Raw genomic sequence first — 18,235 nt, forward strand, 5'->3', positions numbered from 1 at the left:
CTGTGCCCGCGCGTCCTGGGATTGTCCCCGCCGCGGATGAGAAGCGGATGGAGCAGGGAGACTGGGGGGCTCCGAGGGGCTCACGTCGGTCCTGCTGTGCCCGCAGTCGGACCTGGAGAAGGAAGCCCCGCCGGCGACGCACATGCACCCGCCTCTCCTCGAAAATCCCCAAGGACAACGTCCCGGGCATCTCCCGATACAGACGTGGGAGGAGCTGAGGAAACGCACGTCGTGGAGGAAGCAGCGGCCTTTCTGGGGGTCTATGCCCAAGTCCAGACCCGGGGTCCTCCGACGTGAGCCCCCCGCCCCGCACCTGCAAGAGCCCGAAATGGGCTGAGCGCGGGGCCGGGGGGTCCACCGGGGGCCCAGGACTTCCGCTGGAAGCCGGCCCCCGAGCCCCGGCAGCAGAGGAAGGGTGCCCACGAAGGGTCAGATACAGTTCCAAGCTGTTTTAAAGAGAGGGAAAAAAGGAGCCCTCCGAGTTTACTTAAATAGAGACCTTGGTTCATCCGAAGCGTTTCTATAAAAATGCGCTGGATGCCGGATCGAAGTTGCAGTCTCCTGGCGATGCCGTCCAACGTCCACTGAACTGAAAAGGCGGAACGTTTAAAGCCGCCGCCCCGAGGACCGTCCCCGAAGCCGACGCTTACGCGCCCCTCCAGGCCCGGGAGGCGCCCGGCCGGGCAGCGTGCGGAGCCGCGCGGCAGCGGGTCAGTCGCGGCGGCGGCGCCACGTCCCCGCCCGCTCGCCGCCCGGGGCCGGGGCGGGAGGGCCGGGGCGCGGGGGCGGCTCCGGGGGCGCGGCGGGCTCCAGGCCTGGCCGGCCGCCGTCGGCGCCAAGCTTGCTGCCGAAGATCTGGCCCTCCTTATCTAGAGCCGTGTTCTGGGGAGAGAGCGGGAGACAAGACACGTGAGCGCGCCGCCCGCGCCGGGCAACGCGAGCGAGCGGGCGCGCCGAGCATGCAGGGCGGGACGGGAGAGGAGAAGTAACGCCCGCGGCCCAGCGGCGCCCGCGGCCGGCCCAGCAGTCCCGCCACCCCTCACCGCGGCCTCTGCTCCTACAGCCCGGCCGGAGCCTTTGGGATCTGAGCCCAGAGGCGTCCTGGGCAAGAGCAAACTGCACGGGAATGCAAGGCACCTGACTGCTAACTTCTCTAAAGAAGGGTCCTCATCGGGAGATTGGAAAGGTTAAGTCACGTCATCCGTAATACCTAACCCTCACCCCGCCCCGAAGCCACCGCCGCACTGGCGGCCGGAAATCTATGGAAAGCCTGGGAATGCAGGGTGTAACAACATCGCCCATCTTTCCAGCCTCCAGCAAGCCTCCCTGGTCTTCTCTTCCTGTGGGGTGTCTTCACACCCTCAAGGGTTGTGACCTGCTCCCCCTGGTGGCTCAGATGGTTAAAAAAAAAAATCTGCCTCTAATGCAGACCAGGGTTCAATCCCTGGGTAGGGAAGATCCCCAGGAGAAGGGCATTGCAACCCACTCCAGTGTTATTGCCTGGAGAATTCCATGGACGGAGGAGCCTAGTGGGCGACAGTCCACGGGATCACGAAGAGTAGGAAATGACTGAGCTACTAACACTCTGACTTTCCCCTGCCCCAGGGGCACAGGTGTCCCCTTGCTCTCTGACCCTAGCCTGGAGCTGGGAACTGGCCTGCCTGCCTCCTCCTCTGACTGGTATGAGGACCGCTGCTCAGCCAGGGAAGCCAGGCCAGGCGCCCTCTCATCAGGTTTTCCAAACGCGGGGCTCTGTCCGGTCTCAGCACCTTTAGCTGAAAGGCATGTAGACCAGAAGTCCTTGTCATCTAACCACCTTGACGGGGAAAGGAACCATCGATTCTTCCAGGACTCCAGGAGGGGAAAAAAGTGCCCGGAGAGAATATGAACAGTCGGGGCTGCCTGCAGGGCCCTTGGGGCAGACTGGAAGACAGGTGCTCTCCACAGGCCCTTCCTGAACACTCAGCGACTGCCAAGGGCACTTTCCGCTTCCTGGAGAAGAGGTAACTGGGGAAAAGCCAAATCAGAAACTCAGCCCTGCACCTTCACAAGCTTCGGAGCGCCGAGTGTGAGCAGAGGCCAGGCCACCCCCTCAGGGAAAACACGGACCGTGCAGAGAGGCTTTTTCCGCTGTTTTCCACCCAAAAGCCTCCCCTGGGCCAAAGACATCAACATCCCCACAGTTATTTCTCCTCTTCTCTTCCCGACGAGAACATGAACGTGGCAGCGGGAGGAAGCAGAGCAGTGCAGTTAGTACATACCGTCGCCTTGGGCCTAGCCAGAGGGAAGCAATGCAGGCGGCGGGAGAGGCGCAAGGAGCGGGGAGAGAAGCGGGGACAGAAACTGGACTTACTTTCAACAGAAGCAACACAGTCGAAACAGTTTTGTCTAACTTAAATTAAGCCCCGATCCTTCCCAGCATCCCCCTGAAAGGAGCACAGTCCCCCGAGTGAGGAAGCACTCCTTTCAAATCCATCCTTTCTCGAGTCAGCTATGAGGCTACAAAATGCAGCCACGAGGGGTTTCTTATCACTAATTCCCTTTTCCACCACGAGATGGCCTCTTCTGGGCGAGGCCCTGAGCCCGCTCTGCAGGTGCAGGGCCTTTCCTTAAGCCTCTCAGGACAAGTCAGAGTGAGTGCAAGTGCAGTCTGAAAGCACAGGCCCACCTTAAACCAAAACCCTATCCTCTTGCACTCTCCCATCCCAAGGCCTAGCCGACTGCACAGTGTCTTACTGAGGACAGTGCCTCCTTGCAAATGTACTTGCAGAAAGAACCAAAGCCTTCACAAAGGCTCCCGTCTTAACGCTGTCATCCACTAAAAAAATACACATTTGCACCTCAGTGAAAGATAACCTTAGCAGGAGAATGACTGGGGTCCTCCTCCCATGCCCTCACCAGCTTTTGGTCTGGGAAGCAAGGTGATGTGGCAAGCTGAAGAATTCTAAGTAAAGTTTTCACGGGTGTGTTTGGCCAAAATGGGTGTCAGTAGGTACAGGAAGCCTGCACCCATGAGAAGCTGAGAGCTGGACGCTGCTGTCAGAGAAGCATGCAGATAAGAGGGGCTGAGAATGAGAGGCCGCTCTGAGGAAGCACAGCACGTGAATACCAGAACGCTGCTCCGGGGTCCCCAGAGTCTCAGCGGGGTACACAGTGAAACTCTGAAGTGTCTCTCAAACTGTCAAGTCAAACTGTCAAACAAAAGGCAGGCAACAGCATCAACTTTACTTGCTCGCCGTTATCTACCATTCCTGGCCTACCATTTCCCCACCGGAGCCCCAGGCTCCAACTCTGCGGGTTCTAAGAGAACCAAACCCAACCAGAGGGTCCTGCCTCAGGACACGGATACACTGTTCGCACTGCTGTTTGTATTAGCAGGAAACCACCCGAGCCTTACATGCCCCAGACAGGAGAACATGTGCATACCAGGAAGAGCTGTGTGTGAATCAGGAGTCTTAAGAAAACATTTGAAACTGTCCCCAAGGGCAGGACACACACACAGTAATGCTGAAGCTAGTGGTGGTCGGGGGCGGTGGGGGGGATGACTGATGACTCGGAAGCGTTGCAAGCTGCCTGGACACAACCATGCCCAGGCCAGGCCTCTGTCGGGTGAGGATGGATGCCCTCCCCATGGAGGCCCGCGTGGGACAAGCCGGATTCCAAGGCTGGCTTTCTGGCCGTGGAGAAATGGTCCCTCCACAAGTATTCCTGGCTCACCCATGGGTTTTGGACCTCATGGGTCAGCCAGCACCTCCCCAGAGCTAAGGAGCTGCAGAGTTATGTGGGGAACGGGGGGTGAGATGGAGCCCTGCCAACATGCCTGACAAGACAATACACACGTGAACACACAATGCTCACAATCACTGCTAGACTCACAAATAATAAAGCAGTGTTCATTCATGCAAACATCCTGTTAAAGGTCAGGAGTTTGACACAATGCTTGAACTTCATCAGCAAATGGAAAAAAGCCATAAACCATAAAAAAAAAAAAAAGCCATAAACGTCTTGTAAACCCCAAGACGTAGGTTCTGAGAGGGCCTGGATTATCCTCATCCAGAACAGAGCCTATACTGGGCCGAAAGGCAAAACGGCCGATCGTTCCAGAACCTTGGTGGGCCTCAGGCCCCGAGCCTGGGCCATGAGTCAACAGGTGACCCAGGGGATGAGGGGGCAGCTCTCGTGAGCTCTGAGTGAATCCTATAAAGCTAGGAAGCTTAATTCACATGTAGTTATTAAAGTGTGCTAACTCTTAAGGTTTTTCATTACATGGTGAGTGTGGCAATTTTTGATGCTTCAAGTTTTTCTAGATTTCCTCTGGAGCTGCCTAACGGCATGGCTGGCGGCATGGCTGTGACCCGAGCCCAGGCGGCGGTGACTCACTGAGAAGGCTCTCCTGCCGCGGCTCAGGCAGGGCGGCTCTCCTCGCGGGGTCTCAGCTGCTGCTCTGTGACAGCTCCGACTGCCTCAGGCTTTGGGCAGGACACGACTGAGATCCCGGAAAACCACTGCTCAAGAGGCCTTCCCTCTCGTCTGGCCCAGAGCCGCCAGGGGGCCTGCAGCCTGGCAGGGGAGGAGGAAAGGGGTCCCCAGGATGGAGAGCGGGCCCCCCATCCCGGGACAGAGCAGCGGGCTTCCCCCCGGCTCCCACCTGCACCCAGGCCTCCAAGGGAAGGATCGGAGCTGCGAGAATAGGTGACTGTTTCCTCCCAGTCAGGGAGGAAACCAGCCTTTCCAGAGTGGGAGGGTCCGTCCTGAGGCCAGAGTGATGGAGCAGGGGGATGGCCCATCACCCGCTGTCTGGCTCTGGGTCCCCACCTCCAGAGAAAGCCTGCCTCTCCCAGGGAAGGCAGCCCCTGCTGCTCCCGATCCTATGAGCAGGGGTGGTGGTGGGGCAGCAGCCAGCTTCACGGCTCACGGGAGCGAGGACAGGGTCTGGACAGCTGGTGGGAGGGCTGCTGGCCACACTTCTGACTCACTCTCATCTTTTCTGCCATCGTATCCTGCTCCCTGACCTACTTTCATGTTACTTCACGTACTTTAATGCCATTTTCCATTTGCTGTGTTTATGGATTTAGGTAAGCTGCCTCAAAAACACTTTAGAGGGAAGATCTGACCAAATATGGGGATCTGTGTTACTAACTTCTCATAAAATTTTACCAAACCTGAAAAACCCAGTTTTTTTTCATTCTTCTGAACTTTTAAAAATCACAAAATACTGATTTTTTAAAAGTGAAATTTGCTTAACTCTAGCTGTTTCTTATCCCCAGTCCCAAAGAATCATTCACGGCTCAAATAATCTATTTGTGAAGCCCTGAGTAATCAGGGAGTCGTTGCCTTTGGCGGCAAGTCCCGCCTGGCTGGGGAGCCCTCTCTAGGGGGGAAAGCAGAGCTGGGACAGACGCCACAGCCCAGGGTCCACGGAGCCAAGGAGAAGAGGAGGGGACCCGGGCCCAGGGCCCTGCAGTCTGGCCTGGCTGGAATCTGCACACCCTCTGATCCCAGGACCCGCGGACTGGGAGCCGGCCACACGCTGCCCTTCACATGCCAGGCTATCCTTGCCGTGGAGGGAGGAGCCCGGAAGGCACCAGGGCCATACGAAGGGGCGCCTGGGCCGCTGACCCCACAAGGTTCACTGTCAGCCAAGCAGTCAGGCCGGACCTGCAGCGCCCAAGGGTGGACCACACGCTCCACTTACCATGATAACGGAGACCCCGGTGGTCGTGCTGTTCTGCTTGGGGAGCGCGTTATTAAAGTGCTGTTTGAGTTTACCTGTTACTTCAGCTTGCATATTATTCTCCTGGGAGGCGTCATCCTATAGAAAAGAATCAAAGACACGGTTTTTGAGTCTTGGGTCCATGCTGTCTCTTCCTCAGCAGTCACACACCATCCACCACTCCCACCGTCTCCTCCTAATGGGCCATCTGAGCCGTGAGATCAGGGGAATCATGTAAGTCAAGTAACTGAAAATAACGACTGCTATTGGGCGGTCCCCTACCCCCCGGAAGGACTGTCTGCCATGCACCTCCCTCTTGAGGTCTGGAGTGGGATGGGGTGGTCCCCTACCCCCTGCAAAGACCCTCTGCCATGCACCTCCCTCCTGAGGTGTGGAGTGCACTGAGGAGAGGGCAGAAGGACCTTCTGCAGGGCCCAGAGACTGTCCTCCACAGCACAAATGCCACCTAATTTAGTACAGATCCTGCCCATGGAAATGTCAAAATTATTATTTTGGTCAAGAATGTAGGTAGTGTCTAGCCTTTATCACTCAATAAAAAAAGGTGGCATCTCAGCTACTTGGTCCAAGAACCAAGTCACATAACAGGACCCAGAGAGTCTGAATGGAGTTGTCAGAATGTGGGGGACAGAGTCTGGGTGGCCGAGGTACACAGGGTGCCCCCAAAGTCAGCAAGAGCCCCTGCATTAATGCCACTGCCCCCAGGCTCCCAGGATGGAGGGGGACCCAGACTCCCCTGGTGTGGACTGTTTCACCCGGGCCCCGAGGCACTGCCCACACTCCGAGGACTCCCCAAACCCCACACATCCTCCGCCCGGCTCCTGCCCGCCCCACCGGGAGCAGGAGCGCTCCTGTGACCACGTGCCAGGAAGGCACAGATCAGGCTCTGACACAGGCTCCTCTATGGGGAAGCTCTGAAGACTCTCAAACCCCAGGATGACAGAAAGGTCCTCAGAGAGCATCCTGGCCAATCCCCGCACCTCACAGGTGAGGACGCCGCAGCCTGCAGAGACCGTGATGAGCCCGGCCGCTCACAGAGGGAGCCTGGCGCCAGCTGTGTCCTGCCAGAGAGCAGGCTGCATGCCGCTTGCTCATCACGGAAAAGGACGCTCAATCCGCCACAGGACGTGGACCCAGAACTCGGTCTGCGCCACAGCCCAGGCGAGGAGGCCCGCTGTGGCCCACAGGACACAGAGACGTCGGTTCCCTGCAGACATGGGTACTTACGGACACCCAGGGGTGACTCAGGATCTGTCCTGCTGTGCACCTCGCTTCAACATTGACCTGAAGCATCTGACTGATTAATTCCTGGGAAGAAAGAGAGGAGAGGACAGAGGGGACAAAAGTGGGGTGACTAACAACAGACACAGGAACTGTGAGTTTGCACCGAGTACCTCAGGGGATAGCCAGCACCGCTGCTCGGTATTTGGACACAGAAGCGATCACACGGCCACCTCCCCAGGCCTCCGAGGCAGGCATGGCCGCTGCGTCAGCAGCACCAAGACGAGAGGTCTCGCCCGAGTCCACACAAACCACGGCGTCCCCTCCTATGGGCTCTGGGCACCGGTGTCATCCACAGCCCGGTGCTGCGGAGCTGCCCCTGCTGGCAACGCCACCGGCCGCACGGGGCCACGCCTGCAGGCCGAGGGGGCTATGACACAGCTCTCGAACAAATGCAGGGACACACGGGGAGGCCTTCGAGAAGTGTCTATAAGCCCTAAGGGGGAGGCCTCGGCACACTGGGAAGACAGCCAGGCCAGCTTTCAGAATCCGCCGAAGTATTTCAGGCACCGCGCTGCAGGGTGAGCCACACGTGCAGACAGACCCGGAGCTCAACAACAGGAGCGGCGACAGGCCCCCGTGGCAGGCGAGGGCCCCTCAACAAGCCGCCGCCCCCCGGGACAGGCGGGGGCCCCTCAACAAGCCGCCGCCCCCCGGGACAGGCGGGGGCCCCTCAACAAGCCGCCGCCCCCCGGGACAGGCGGGGGCCCCTCAACAAGCCGCCGCCCCCCGGGACAGGCGGGGGGCCCTCGACATGACAGCCCCCCGGGACAGGAGGGGGCCCCTCAACACGACAGCCTCCCAGGAACAGGCGGGGGCCCCTTGACACGCCGCCGCCCCCAGAGCCAGGCCGGGATGGGTACCTTGGCCGAGTCTGTGATGTTGTCCCAGTAGGGGGCTGGGAACTCCAGCTTCCCGGCCAAGATCTGGTCGAAGAGATCTTCCTGGAGGTTGTTCTCACTGAGTCAGTGACAGAGAAACAGAAGGGTCAGCGTCACCATTCGGCTTTGTGATGAAAAGCTCATGGGGACGGGGGACAGGGGAGTCTAGTGTCTCTGGCGTGCGCATTTCACAGCTTGGCTGTGCATCTCAACCGCGCTTGGGATGACACACTCTGCCTTCTAGGTGATGAACCAAGGAACATTTCCAGGGGCCTGGGAATCAGCGAGAAAGGGGAGGAGGGTGGGTGGTGGAGAAAGGAGGAGCAGGGCAGAGAGAGAGAGGAGCAGAGATGCAAGAACGCTGTATGGTGGGTACCAGGTTTCAGCGTGGGAAGACAAAGATGTTCTGGAGATGGGTGGTGGTGACACTTACCCAACGGTTTAAATGTATTTAATACCACTTAACACTTGAAATTGCACACTTACAAATGGTTCAAGGGATAGATTTTATGTCACGTGTAGTTTTCCACAAAAAATAAAGACTCAAGAAAAAATGGAATCCACAAAAAATGTAAGTCCTCATTTCAAAAAAAAGCAGCTCGGCATCCGCCCTCAGTCCTTCGTGGTATAATAACAAGTGGGGGAAGCGGCAAACCCGAGTCAGATCTCCTTGTCCTTCCCCCTTCTACTTTCCCACCAAAACAGCCAAAGACCAGCAAAGCAGCCAGCACGTGGGACAGGTATAAGGAGTTCAGAGTCTGGGTACACATTCACAGCGGAACGCACTCCCCTCTGAAACCTTTCACTGAGGCTCAGTTTGAGAGAAAAAGCCCATCATCTGAGGACACCCACTAGAACTGCAGGGGTTGCAGCCCCCTAGGTGGGCACCCCTCCCTGCCTGCCTCTCTCAGAGGTGCACCTGCACACAGGTGTCTAAAGAGTAAAAGATGACTTCATTTTTGATGGACAGTGCCAGGGAAATGCGGAAATACTGCTGGGAAAAATTCAGGAAACTGGACATCCCCTACCTCCCAGAAAGTGCATCTCCACAGCCACGTGGCCCCTTCCCTTGGTGGACACATCAATGGCCAGAGTGGGAAGCAAGTCACTGGCTCTCTAGGCCACTGCAAAGCCTAGAAGAAAACTCAGGATGGGCTGCTGGAGTCAAGGTCAAAATCCAGGAGCGGAAGTTCAGTCTCACTCGGCAAATAAGTGTAAGTGTTAGTCACTCAGTCGTGTCCGACTCTTTACGACCCCATTGACCGCAGCCTGCCAGGCTCCTCCATCCATGGGATTTTCCAGGCAAGAATAGTGGAGTGAGTTGCTAGTTCCTTCTCCAGGGGATCTTCCAGACCCAGGGATTGAACCCAGGTCTCTCGCATTGCAGGAAGACGCTTTACCATCTGAGCTACCAGGGAAGCCCAATACTAGAGTGGGTAGCCTCTTCCTTCTCCAGCAGATCTTCCCGACTCAGGAATTGAACCAGGGTCTCCTGCATTGCAGGCGGTTCTATACCAACTGAGCTACTAGGGAAGCCCTGATCACTTGGCAAGGATGCAACGTTTCAGCCCCACGCGCTGCTCAGGGTGCTCACGTGGGACCCTGCCCACGCGCTGCTCAGGGTGCTCACGTGGGACCCTGCCCAGCCTCCTGCACAAGAGCCTGGCCACACTACCAGCCCTCCAGGCTCTGCAATGGTGAGCGTGGCATCCCCAGAAACAGGTGATTCAGGGCAGTGTCCAGAGACGGCCTCTGGGGCTGTGTGATGAGGTGGCTGCCTCACTCCTGTTCTAGGAAGAAGGGCAGAGTCTGTGAGCCCTGTGAACGTTCATCACATCAAACCAAGCTGAGCGGAATCGACACTGCTGCTTCGTGACGTCAGGCAGCGCTCAGAGTGGTGGCTGCAAGCCCTGCTCCCCGAGAAACTGATGCTCTTCGAGTGAGCACAGACTGTTCTTTTCCAGGTGTTTGATGTTCCTTCCTTTTCACTGTCACCTCTCTACTGACTTAATTCAGCTCATCTCCCCTTAAAAATGAATAAAGAATGTGCCCAAAAGCACAATGGGATTTTATAGAAACTTTCAGAAAACCAGAGGACCCCAGGAGACAATGTTAGAAGAAGCTATATCAAGTCACCCGTTTTCAGAACCGTTCCTTTTAGCCATTCCTCTCTATGGTGGCATGCATCTCCCTCGTGGTCTTCTTCTGGAATCTCAAATAGCTTCTGTTGATACACACGGTCTTTATTTTGTTAACAAACAGCTAAAACATTGGGTGTGTGTCTGCAGGATTTAGGTTCTTGGCCAAATAGCCTGAGTCAACAACACAAGCCCAGGATTTGGGCAATTAGAGGGGCACCCTGAGGACCCGTGCTGTGAACTGTGAGAGCCCTGGTGTTCCGGCGGTCCTCACCGGAGCAGACCTGCGGAGAAGGCACCCTTCTCAGTCATCACAGAATAAAAGTCCCTCTGGTTAAACCTCCCCTGGATGGGTTAACACATGTATACACTCCAGTCTGGCTGAGATGCTTCAGTGAGTGAAGTCACTCAGTCGTGTCCGACTCTTTGCAACCCCACGGACTGTAGCCTACCAGGTTCCTCCATCCATGGGATTTTCCAGGCAAGAGTACTGGAGTGGGTTGCCATTTCCTTCTCCAGGGGATCTTCCCGACCCAGAGATTGAACCCGGGTCTCCTGCATTGCAGGCAGAAGCTTTACCATCTGAGCCACTTTTTAATTCTCAAACAGTATAGTGCTGTAAGTCTGGAAGTGTCAATAAGAAAAACTCTGAAAACAGCAAAAGACTCTGTGTACACACTCTTTCCAGTGCCAAGGTGTTAAAGGTGAAAAATGTTGTAAGCTATTTCACAAATGATGTGCAAAACATTTCATTTAAAGGGGGTAGGGGTGTGTGTTTAAGAGAAACATCAAATATCTCAGGATCGTCAGGCAAGTATTATTTGGTATCAGTGGTCCTAAGAACAGACTTTCTTAGGCAATACCTAAACCCTGGAAAAGCAACATTCTTCTCAGTAACAATGAAATATTACATGTCAGCCTAGGACTAATGCCTGAAAATCCTGAAAAAAGAATGGGAAATGCTAGAGGTAAAGAAGCTCAAACTGTCAATTCCAAGGAACAATTTTAATTAAAAAGCTTTGGGTTCAATTAATCGTTTTTAGAAAACAATGAAAATATTTTGAGATATCTGTGGAAAGACTTTTATTTTAGAAGCAAATTTATGCAGATTTGCTTAATCTTAAACCACAGTCATTTATCATTATTTAAAGGACCATTTCCATAGTTTTATATGATGTATAAAATATGTAAATATTTTATATTATAGTAGGTTATAAAATCTATCCAGAATGTCTCTCTATGCTATGAAGATGCGTCCACAACTAACATGTAACATAATAAATTCTCTTTCATCACAACATGATATGAGAGAGGAAAACATTTTCAAAGGTAAGCTATCTAGAGTTATTGGACCAGCTTCTGAATATAACCTCTAAGGCAGCAGCTTTCAGAATGTACTTCTACTGGTTTTGATTAGCCAGACTGATCTGAAGATTCCAGAGAGACCAAGGTAACAAGTAACAATAGATACGTATTGTTAATTCGAGTCTCTCTTTTGTTTAACAGTAAAAAGGAAGTCAAAGAAAAAAAATTTCTAGGCTGCACTGGCAAGTGGAAACACTAGAGGGAGTTGTGAGCACACATTCCTCCACAACGGCTCCTCCATACCTTTCTCCAACTGCTCTCAGCTTGGGTTAACCAAGGAGGGAAACTGCTGTAAATGGCCCTTGGATTTGTCGTTGGTGGTTGGCCGCTCAGGTGTGTCTGACTCTGCGGATGCTGCGGACTGCAGCCCGGCAGGCTTCCGTCCCTGGGATTCTCCAGGCAAGAATACTGGAGTGGGTTGCCATTGCCTTTCCCAGTGGCTAATCCTGGCCCAGGGATAGAACCCGCATCTCCTGCATTGGCAGGCAAGTTCTTTACCGAGTCACCAGGGGCGCCCCAGGCCCTTGGGTCACCTGCCATCAAACCGCACTATCCTCTGCACTTGACTGGTTCCCAAAGCAAGTCACCACTGAGACCAGTTGAAACCACAAGGCACCCTGTGACTGTAAAAATAGCCCCAAATTACTTCCCTCCTTCTATGAACACAAACTTCTCCTACATTTACCCCAGGCTTAGTTATTTGATTTCATTTGATCAACGGGACATTAATCAAGAAATGTGAAGCAAGCAGAGATCTGGACGGTACTCGGGCAGGGAACTTGCTCCCTCTTGCTGCTTTGAGGAAGCTGGCACCACCACCACGTGAAGCCCACGCTAGCTCTCTGATGCTGGAGGGCACGTGGCCAAGTCAGACCTGAGGCCCCAGCTGACACGGAGCCGCTACCAGGCATGTGAGTGAGACACACTGGCCTCAGGCTCCCGCTAAGCCAGCCCTGGGCAAGAGAATGGCTCAGTCGATCCCCAGAATGATTCATACCCCTACTTTTAGAACAAATCTATCCTGCAGTAAAAACTAACAGATGTCATATCCTACAGTCTGAATAACCCACCTTGGCAATGACCTCAGTGGGAAACCAAGACGTTGATGGATGGCCAGACAGAAAGAGCCTTCCACCGAAAGAAACCCAAGCCATGCCACGAGGATGAGGTCCCACTCCAGTGTCATATCTCATTAAACCTTTTGCACGTCCAGTGCTCAGCTGAGCCTGCCCTCAACTTGGCATGACCTCATGCTCAGTTATTCTGCTTGATCAATATTCTCATGCTGTGTTTTCAAACCAATAAGCCTCTCAAAAGTAGAGACTCACATCTGTGTTATTCGTATATTTAATGTAAGCAAAACAAAAACAAAACCAACTATTCAATTCAACTAAAAACTGATCATTAGGGGCTTCCCCGGTAGTCCAGTGGCCAAGACTCCATGCCCCTCATACAGGGGGCCCAGGTTTAACCTCTGGTCAGGGAACTAGATTGCACATGCCACAACCAAGACCCAGTGTTAAACAATATATTTTTAAAATAGATTATTTTTTAAAAAGATAAATGTCGTATCTTTGTACTTTTCTGTATGTTGGAAAGCTTTTATAATAAAAAGCTTTAATAAAAGCTTTTATAATAAAGCTTCTATAATAAAAAGCTTCATATAGTAAAAAGCTTTTATAATAAAGCTTCTATAATAAAAAGCTTTTATAATAAAATGTGGGAGGAGAGAGGGAAGAAATAGATCTATTTTTTCACTTACTGACTGACTACACTCTATTAACACTATGGCCTTACAGAATAAGTTTTGTTTCCCACTCAATTCCCAGAACTTAGATCGATGCCTGGCCCACCGTATAGCCACTCTACAAACAGCTGTAAAATGACCATAAGAGAAGATTAAAAGGAAAACAGCATTCAAGAAAAGTCAGAGGAAAATCATCAGACGTGCATCATCAGATTAACATCTGCTTCCAAGTGTTCGTGTGCTTCAGAGGGAGACGGCACTGGTTAAGAGAGACACTACGGTGAAGCCCCACATGGCCCCTGTTCATACACCACTTGGGGGGGTCCCCACCACACACCCGGACCCCGTGTGCGGCCATCTGTCCTCCCAGCAGGTGAGTGTATGGTCATGAAGAGTCAACCTGCCCTTCCCAGGCCTGTTAATGCCAAAAGTATTTGCAATGCTCCTTAACCGAATAGTATATAAATGGACAAAATTAATTGAAAAAGAACCAGTTCCCTGTGTCTACAAGAACCAGGTCAAATGCTCTGCAAAGTGAGTTGTTAAAAAACAGCTGTCAGATTAGGTAGAAGAGACAACCCTTAAGAACTAGAGAAAGTCTTACCTGGGAGGATCAGATTGCTTGGCGAGCATCTTTAAACCTCACTCCTCTTGAAAAAGACGGAATGGAAATCACAGACACTGGACTGTGGGGTGAGATTTACGGAGGAGTGGCCGTGGGAAACCCAGGGGACCAGGCACAGAGCAGAGGGCTGGGCCGCCTCAAAAGTGCGGACGCGGAATGTACATTAATAGGTTATAAATTAAGATTAAAAAGTGAGCAGCATGTTTATACAATTTTTTTACTGACATTTTTATCGACCTGTTTCCGGTCCTGATTGCCAGGAGTAGAATGCCTGCTTCCTGATCAAAGGGAGAGAGTTTACAGTTCAAAGACGGACCCTAGAAGAGCCACTGACCTTCGGAAGGGAGGGAAGCCACAGAGCAGTATGTACGTGATCACGCCAGCCGCCCAGACGTCCACCTTCAGGCCATAGCTGGGGAAACAGAGCGGGCGGGAGGAGAGACAGGACGCTACTCCCACGAACCCACCACAGGACTGGGGCACGTGCCTTGGCTTGTTAGCGGAAAAGGCCTTTCAGTACCAGACCCCTCGTTTCATGCAGATGAATGAACTACCCTTTGGACAAGGTGTCTGCTCTTCTCCCAAGCTTGCCATTATCTGGATTCCAAGACTGGCCTTGGGACAGAGGTCCAGGCCCAGGGCTCTTGGAAGTACAAGCACAAGCTGGAGCTCCTGGTATCAAAGTCACGGTGCAGGGATCAGCCTCTCCCGCCCCCCCATGTTCCAGGGAGGCACGTGAATCCACAGCAGCCGTCGTGGCATAGATACCTGTTCCCAGAGTTCAAGCACTAATCCAACCCCCCAGGAGGCATACCCGGTTTCAGCAATGATTTCGGGGGCCACGTAGGTTGGGGTGCCGCAGACGGTGTATAGTGGGCCTTCCACCACGGTGGCCAGCCCAAAGTCTCCCAGTTTCAGAGACTTGGTCCCATCAGGATATTCACACACCTGGAACAGAAACCAGCGAATGCTCAGAAGTGTTTTTCCCTCAGGGATCGCAAGAGGGGGAGCCTTTGGAATTGCGCAGAAATGACACAGACACATTTACCAACAAATCATAAGACACCTCTCCTTCTGATATGAAGGCCATGGTTTATCTCTGCTGCTTTTTAGTTTTGTGTTTTGATTTTTTGGCCATGTGGCATCTTAGTTCCCCGACCAGGGATCGAACCTACAGCCTCTGCATTAGAAGCCCAGAGTCTCAACCACTGGACCATCAGGGAAGTCCCTCTCTTGCTTTTTAAAGCTCTGATTTTTCTTTTTAGAGATGTCGCGTGTGATTTTGACTGTGTGAAATATGAAAAAATATTTCCTACATTTGCAAAAAGTCCCTTACCTAGGAGTAGAATGAACACGCGTGCATGCTGAGGGGAGGTGGGCGGCTTACCTGGTTCGCTTGAGAGGCAGGACGCTGAGCTCTGCTGTGTGCGTGTTGGGGGTGGGGGTGGCACTTGAGAGCCTCAGAAATGGTGTTCATTAGAGGTTGTCCACTAAAGTACTAGGTGCTCTCCAACTCACATGTTTAGTTTACAAGATACAATTAGGACTTGCTCTCTAGACAACGATGAGTATAAACAGTGATACTACCTAGGGGAGAACTTTGGAAATCTAGAAAGAAAATGACCTTTGGGATGAGACAGCCCAAGCCTGCAGGAAGAAACACTCCACCCATTTGTCTGGTGACCTGACCCCTGAAAGCCCCTCCCCTGCCCTGGGCATGTTTGGTCATCCGTGAAATGGGATAACAGCTGGTCCCTGGCTCACAGGGCTGGTGTGAGGGTGAAATGAGATGAAGGTCAGATCAGGACTGGGTAAATGTTCCTTCTTTCCTGGAAGGAATGGCTGATTAGATCAGGTGGATCATCATCTTGGAAAAGGTTTAACAATGCTGGTGAGGATGTGATGTGTTTGCTGACATTGAAGCAACTTTTCTAGAAAGTATGGCAGTCCTATGTAAATTTCTTAATATCCTTAATAACCTGTGATCTGTAAATTTACTTCTAAGAACCTGCTGTGAGGGAACAGAGATGGATCCAAAGGTTATATCCAAGAATGCCAACCTCAGAATTCATCTTCTGGTTTTTAAAAACTAGAAGCAACATAAGCGGCCAACAGGTTAATGACTTAATAAATCATAGCAAATCCCTACAGTGATATTATACAGTCACTAGTAAGCACAATTCAAGTAAATATTAATCTTATGGGAAATATTCAGTGTATTAAAGAAAAAGGAATATTCAAAATATATATATATACTGTAATACCCTAAAATGTTAAGTTTACGCTAGGTGGCAGCATTACAGGTTACTGTACTTCTCTTCTTTATACTTCTCAGAAGTTTCCAGAATGTTTACAATGAACACATGCTCATTCCATAATTCAGAAAAATTAATTTTATATATAAGCAGACTTTCCTTTTGGGATAAAAGTCTGGAAGTTATTTTAAATGGATGGTTTTCGAAGCAAACAAGTGTATATGAGAACATAATCTGAGAGCTGACCGTATGCGTTTTAATAAGCTATTTGCCTCTTAGATGTCCATTCTGAAAACACTGAATTTCGAAATAACTGCAAAAACCTAACAGGAACTTCTGTCATATCTTTCCTCTACTTTTACATTTTAAACATATTTGTTTGTGTTTCCTGGTATCCCACTATGAACTGAACCAGATTTTCATCTAAGTCACTACTTACTAAGAGAAGAGAAAAATTTAGCAAATGATGTTTTTTCAAGATAAGCACATTAACGACACCGTCCATTAGTCTGATACTTAATGATGGGGAGTGATTTATAAACTCCTCAATAAAAAAAAAAATCAAAAACCTCAGGCCTTCCTAATGCCAATGAACCCCGTCTTAATGGAGATTTTTTAAGGGGGACACTGAAATACCCTTCTCGCTTGTGATGCTTCTCGGCAATTGAAGAGGAATAGTTTCCACCTCAGTATTTTAATAACTGCTTCCACGCTGATGTACTAAAGACCGCGCTCAGCAAGCATCTTCATGACTTTCCAGTTTCACAGGACTGACAGTGAGGATTTGGGGGCCCTCACAGATATTTATCACTTTGCGTCAGCCCACAGCTCAGCAGAAGCATATTCAAAGCTACTAAGGATTCAGCCTAAAGCAGCAGAAACCAGGTTCTTAGTCATGCATAGTCTTAGGACGACTTTCCATCCATTACGTTTAATGTAAACATTAACGAGAACAACCTGAATTATAGTTAAAATTTATGATGCATTTATTGCAACCCAGACTTTAGAAATTCCCTAAGCAATTGCAGTGATAAGAACATTATAATTCTAAATGTATCATGAGAGTAAAAAAAAGTTTTGTTAATGTCATTTTGTTTTTACAACTTTACAATATACTCATTAGGTACATTAAAAAAAAAATCATGTTTATTTTAGACATTCAATTTAGGGATGCCTAAGGGTATGTAAGAGCTGTTGTTGGATACTCAGAGGTCCCAGAAGTCCCATTTTTCATGTCCCCTACAAGGAATTCAGAGTCAGATGCAGGACCATAAACAGAAAGGGAATGAAGAGTCTACAGTCACTGAATAATGTTTGAGCAATGGGTACTCTGGCTAAACATCAAAAGGGCAGTGTCAAACAGGGCAGACAAGCCTGAACTGATAATATTTTACCTGACTCATCACTCCGCAGTGCTAGACACAGAGGCAAACATGTGAAAAAGAATGTAAGCAAATTTCAAGTCTTAGCTGGAGACTGTCTTTAAAGCAGGAAAAAATATATACACACACCTATAAATCTGCAGGTACACACATTTACGACACTCCTCTAAGAGACCGACACTGGCACACTCAGGCTTTGCTTTAGGAGACCAATCTTAAGGCAGAGGTGATAAACGCACGGTGACTCCAAGGCCTCATTCTGGCAGAGTTCAGTTCTCCTCAGTAATGCCCATCCTTGCAGGGCTGGAAGATTCCCACAGTCTCCCAAACACCGTCTCATCGCACTTCTGTAGTCACCCTGCTGGGCAACTAGGAAGGCAGCTGTTATTCCACTTTATAGATGAGGAAACCGAGGCCCAGCAAAACCAAGTTTTGAGCGGGTGGCCAAGTGGGATTCCAAACAAGTCCACTCCCATCCACTGCACTCCCCTGCGTCTGAAAGGCTACAGGGTGTACAGACTCCGGGTGGGACGTAACCCAGCACCCCCGTGGGAACGCTGGCTCTGCTGTGCACAGATGCTCCGCCACCAGCTGAGAGGCCCTGTCGCAAGCTGCTCTCAGAATGCAAAACTGATCCCACATACAAACTGCATGCCGCAAGTTCTCTAAATAAAATGTCAGCATCGTGATTTAGAAGGACCTCAAATATGAGAAACCAGCCCTCTCCTCTCCCCTGTCCCCAGAACCCCTGGAAAGGCAGAATTTATCACTGGTCTCCCACAGTTAACTCTGACCGGGCACCACCGGCTGTAACTCACAGCATTAACGGC

At 51.4% G+C, this 18,235-nt stretch overlaps 1 protein-coding gene across 1 annotated transcript in view; it reads right to left on the bottom strand.

The window, feature by feature from the left end:
• Nucleotides 1-711: 711 nt before the first annotated feature.
• DCLK2 (doublecortin like kinase 2) overlaps nt 712-18,235 on the bottom strand; it is a 189,471-nt gene continuing 171,947 nt past the window's right edge. Inside the window, exons 12-17 of the mRNA XM_052654635.1 lie at nt 14,583-14,716; nt 14,103-14,180; nt 7,876-7,972; nt 6,959-7,039; nt 5,696-5,812; nt 712-882 (exon numbers count right to left, since the gene is read on the bottom strand). Coding sequence (XP_052510595.1) covers nt 712-882; nt 5,696-5,812; nt 6,959-7,039; nt 7,876-7,972; nt 14,103-14,180; nt 14,583-14,716 — 678 coding nt within the window. The remainder of the gene's footprint in view (nt 883-5,695; nt 5,813-6,958; nt 7,040-7,875; nt 7,973-14,102; nt 14,181-14,582; nt 14,717-18,235) is intronic.

This window comes from Budorcas taxicolor, chromosome 17 (genome assembly GCF_023091745.1).
Source record: "Budorcas taxicolor isolate Tak-1 chromosome 17, Takin1.1, whole genome shotgun sequence".
Lineage (NCBI taxonomy): Eukaryota > Metazoa > Chordata > Mammalia > Artiodactyla > Bovidae > Budorcas > Budorcas taxicolor.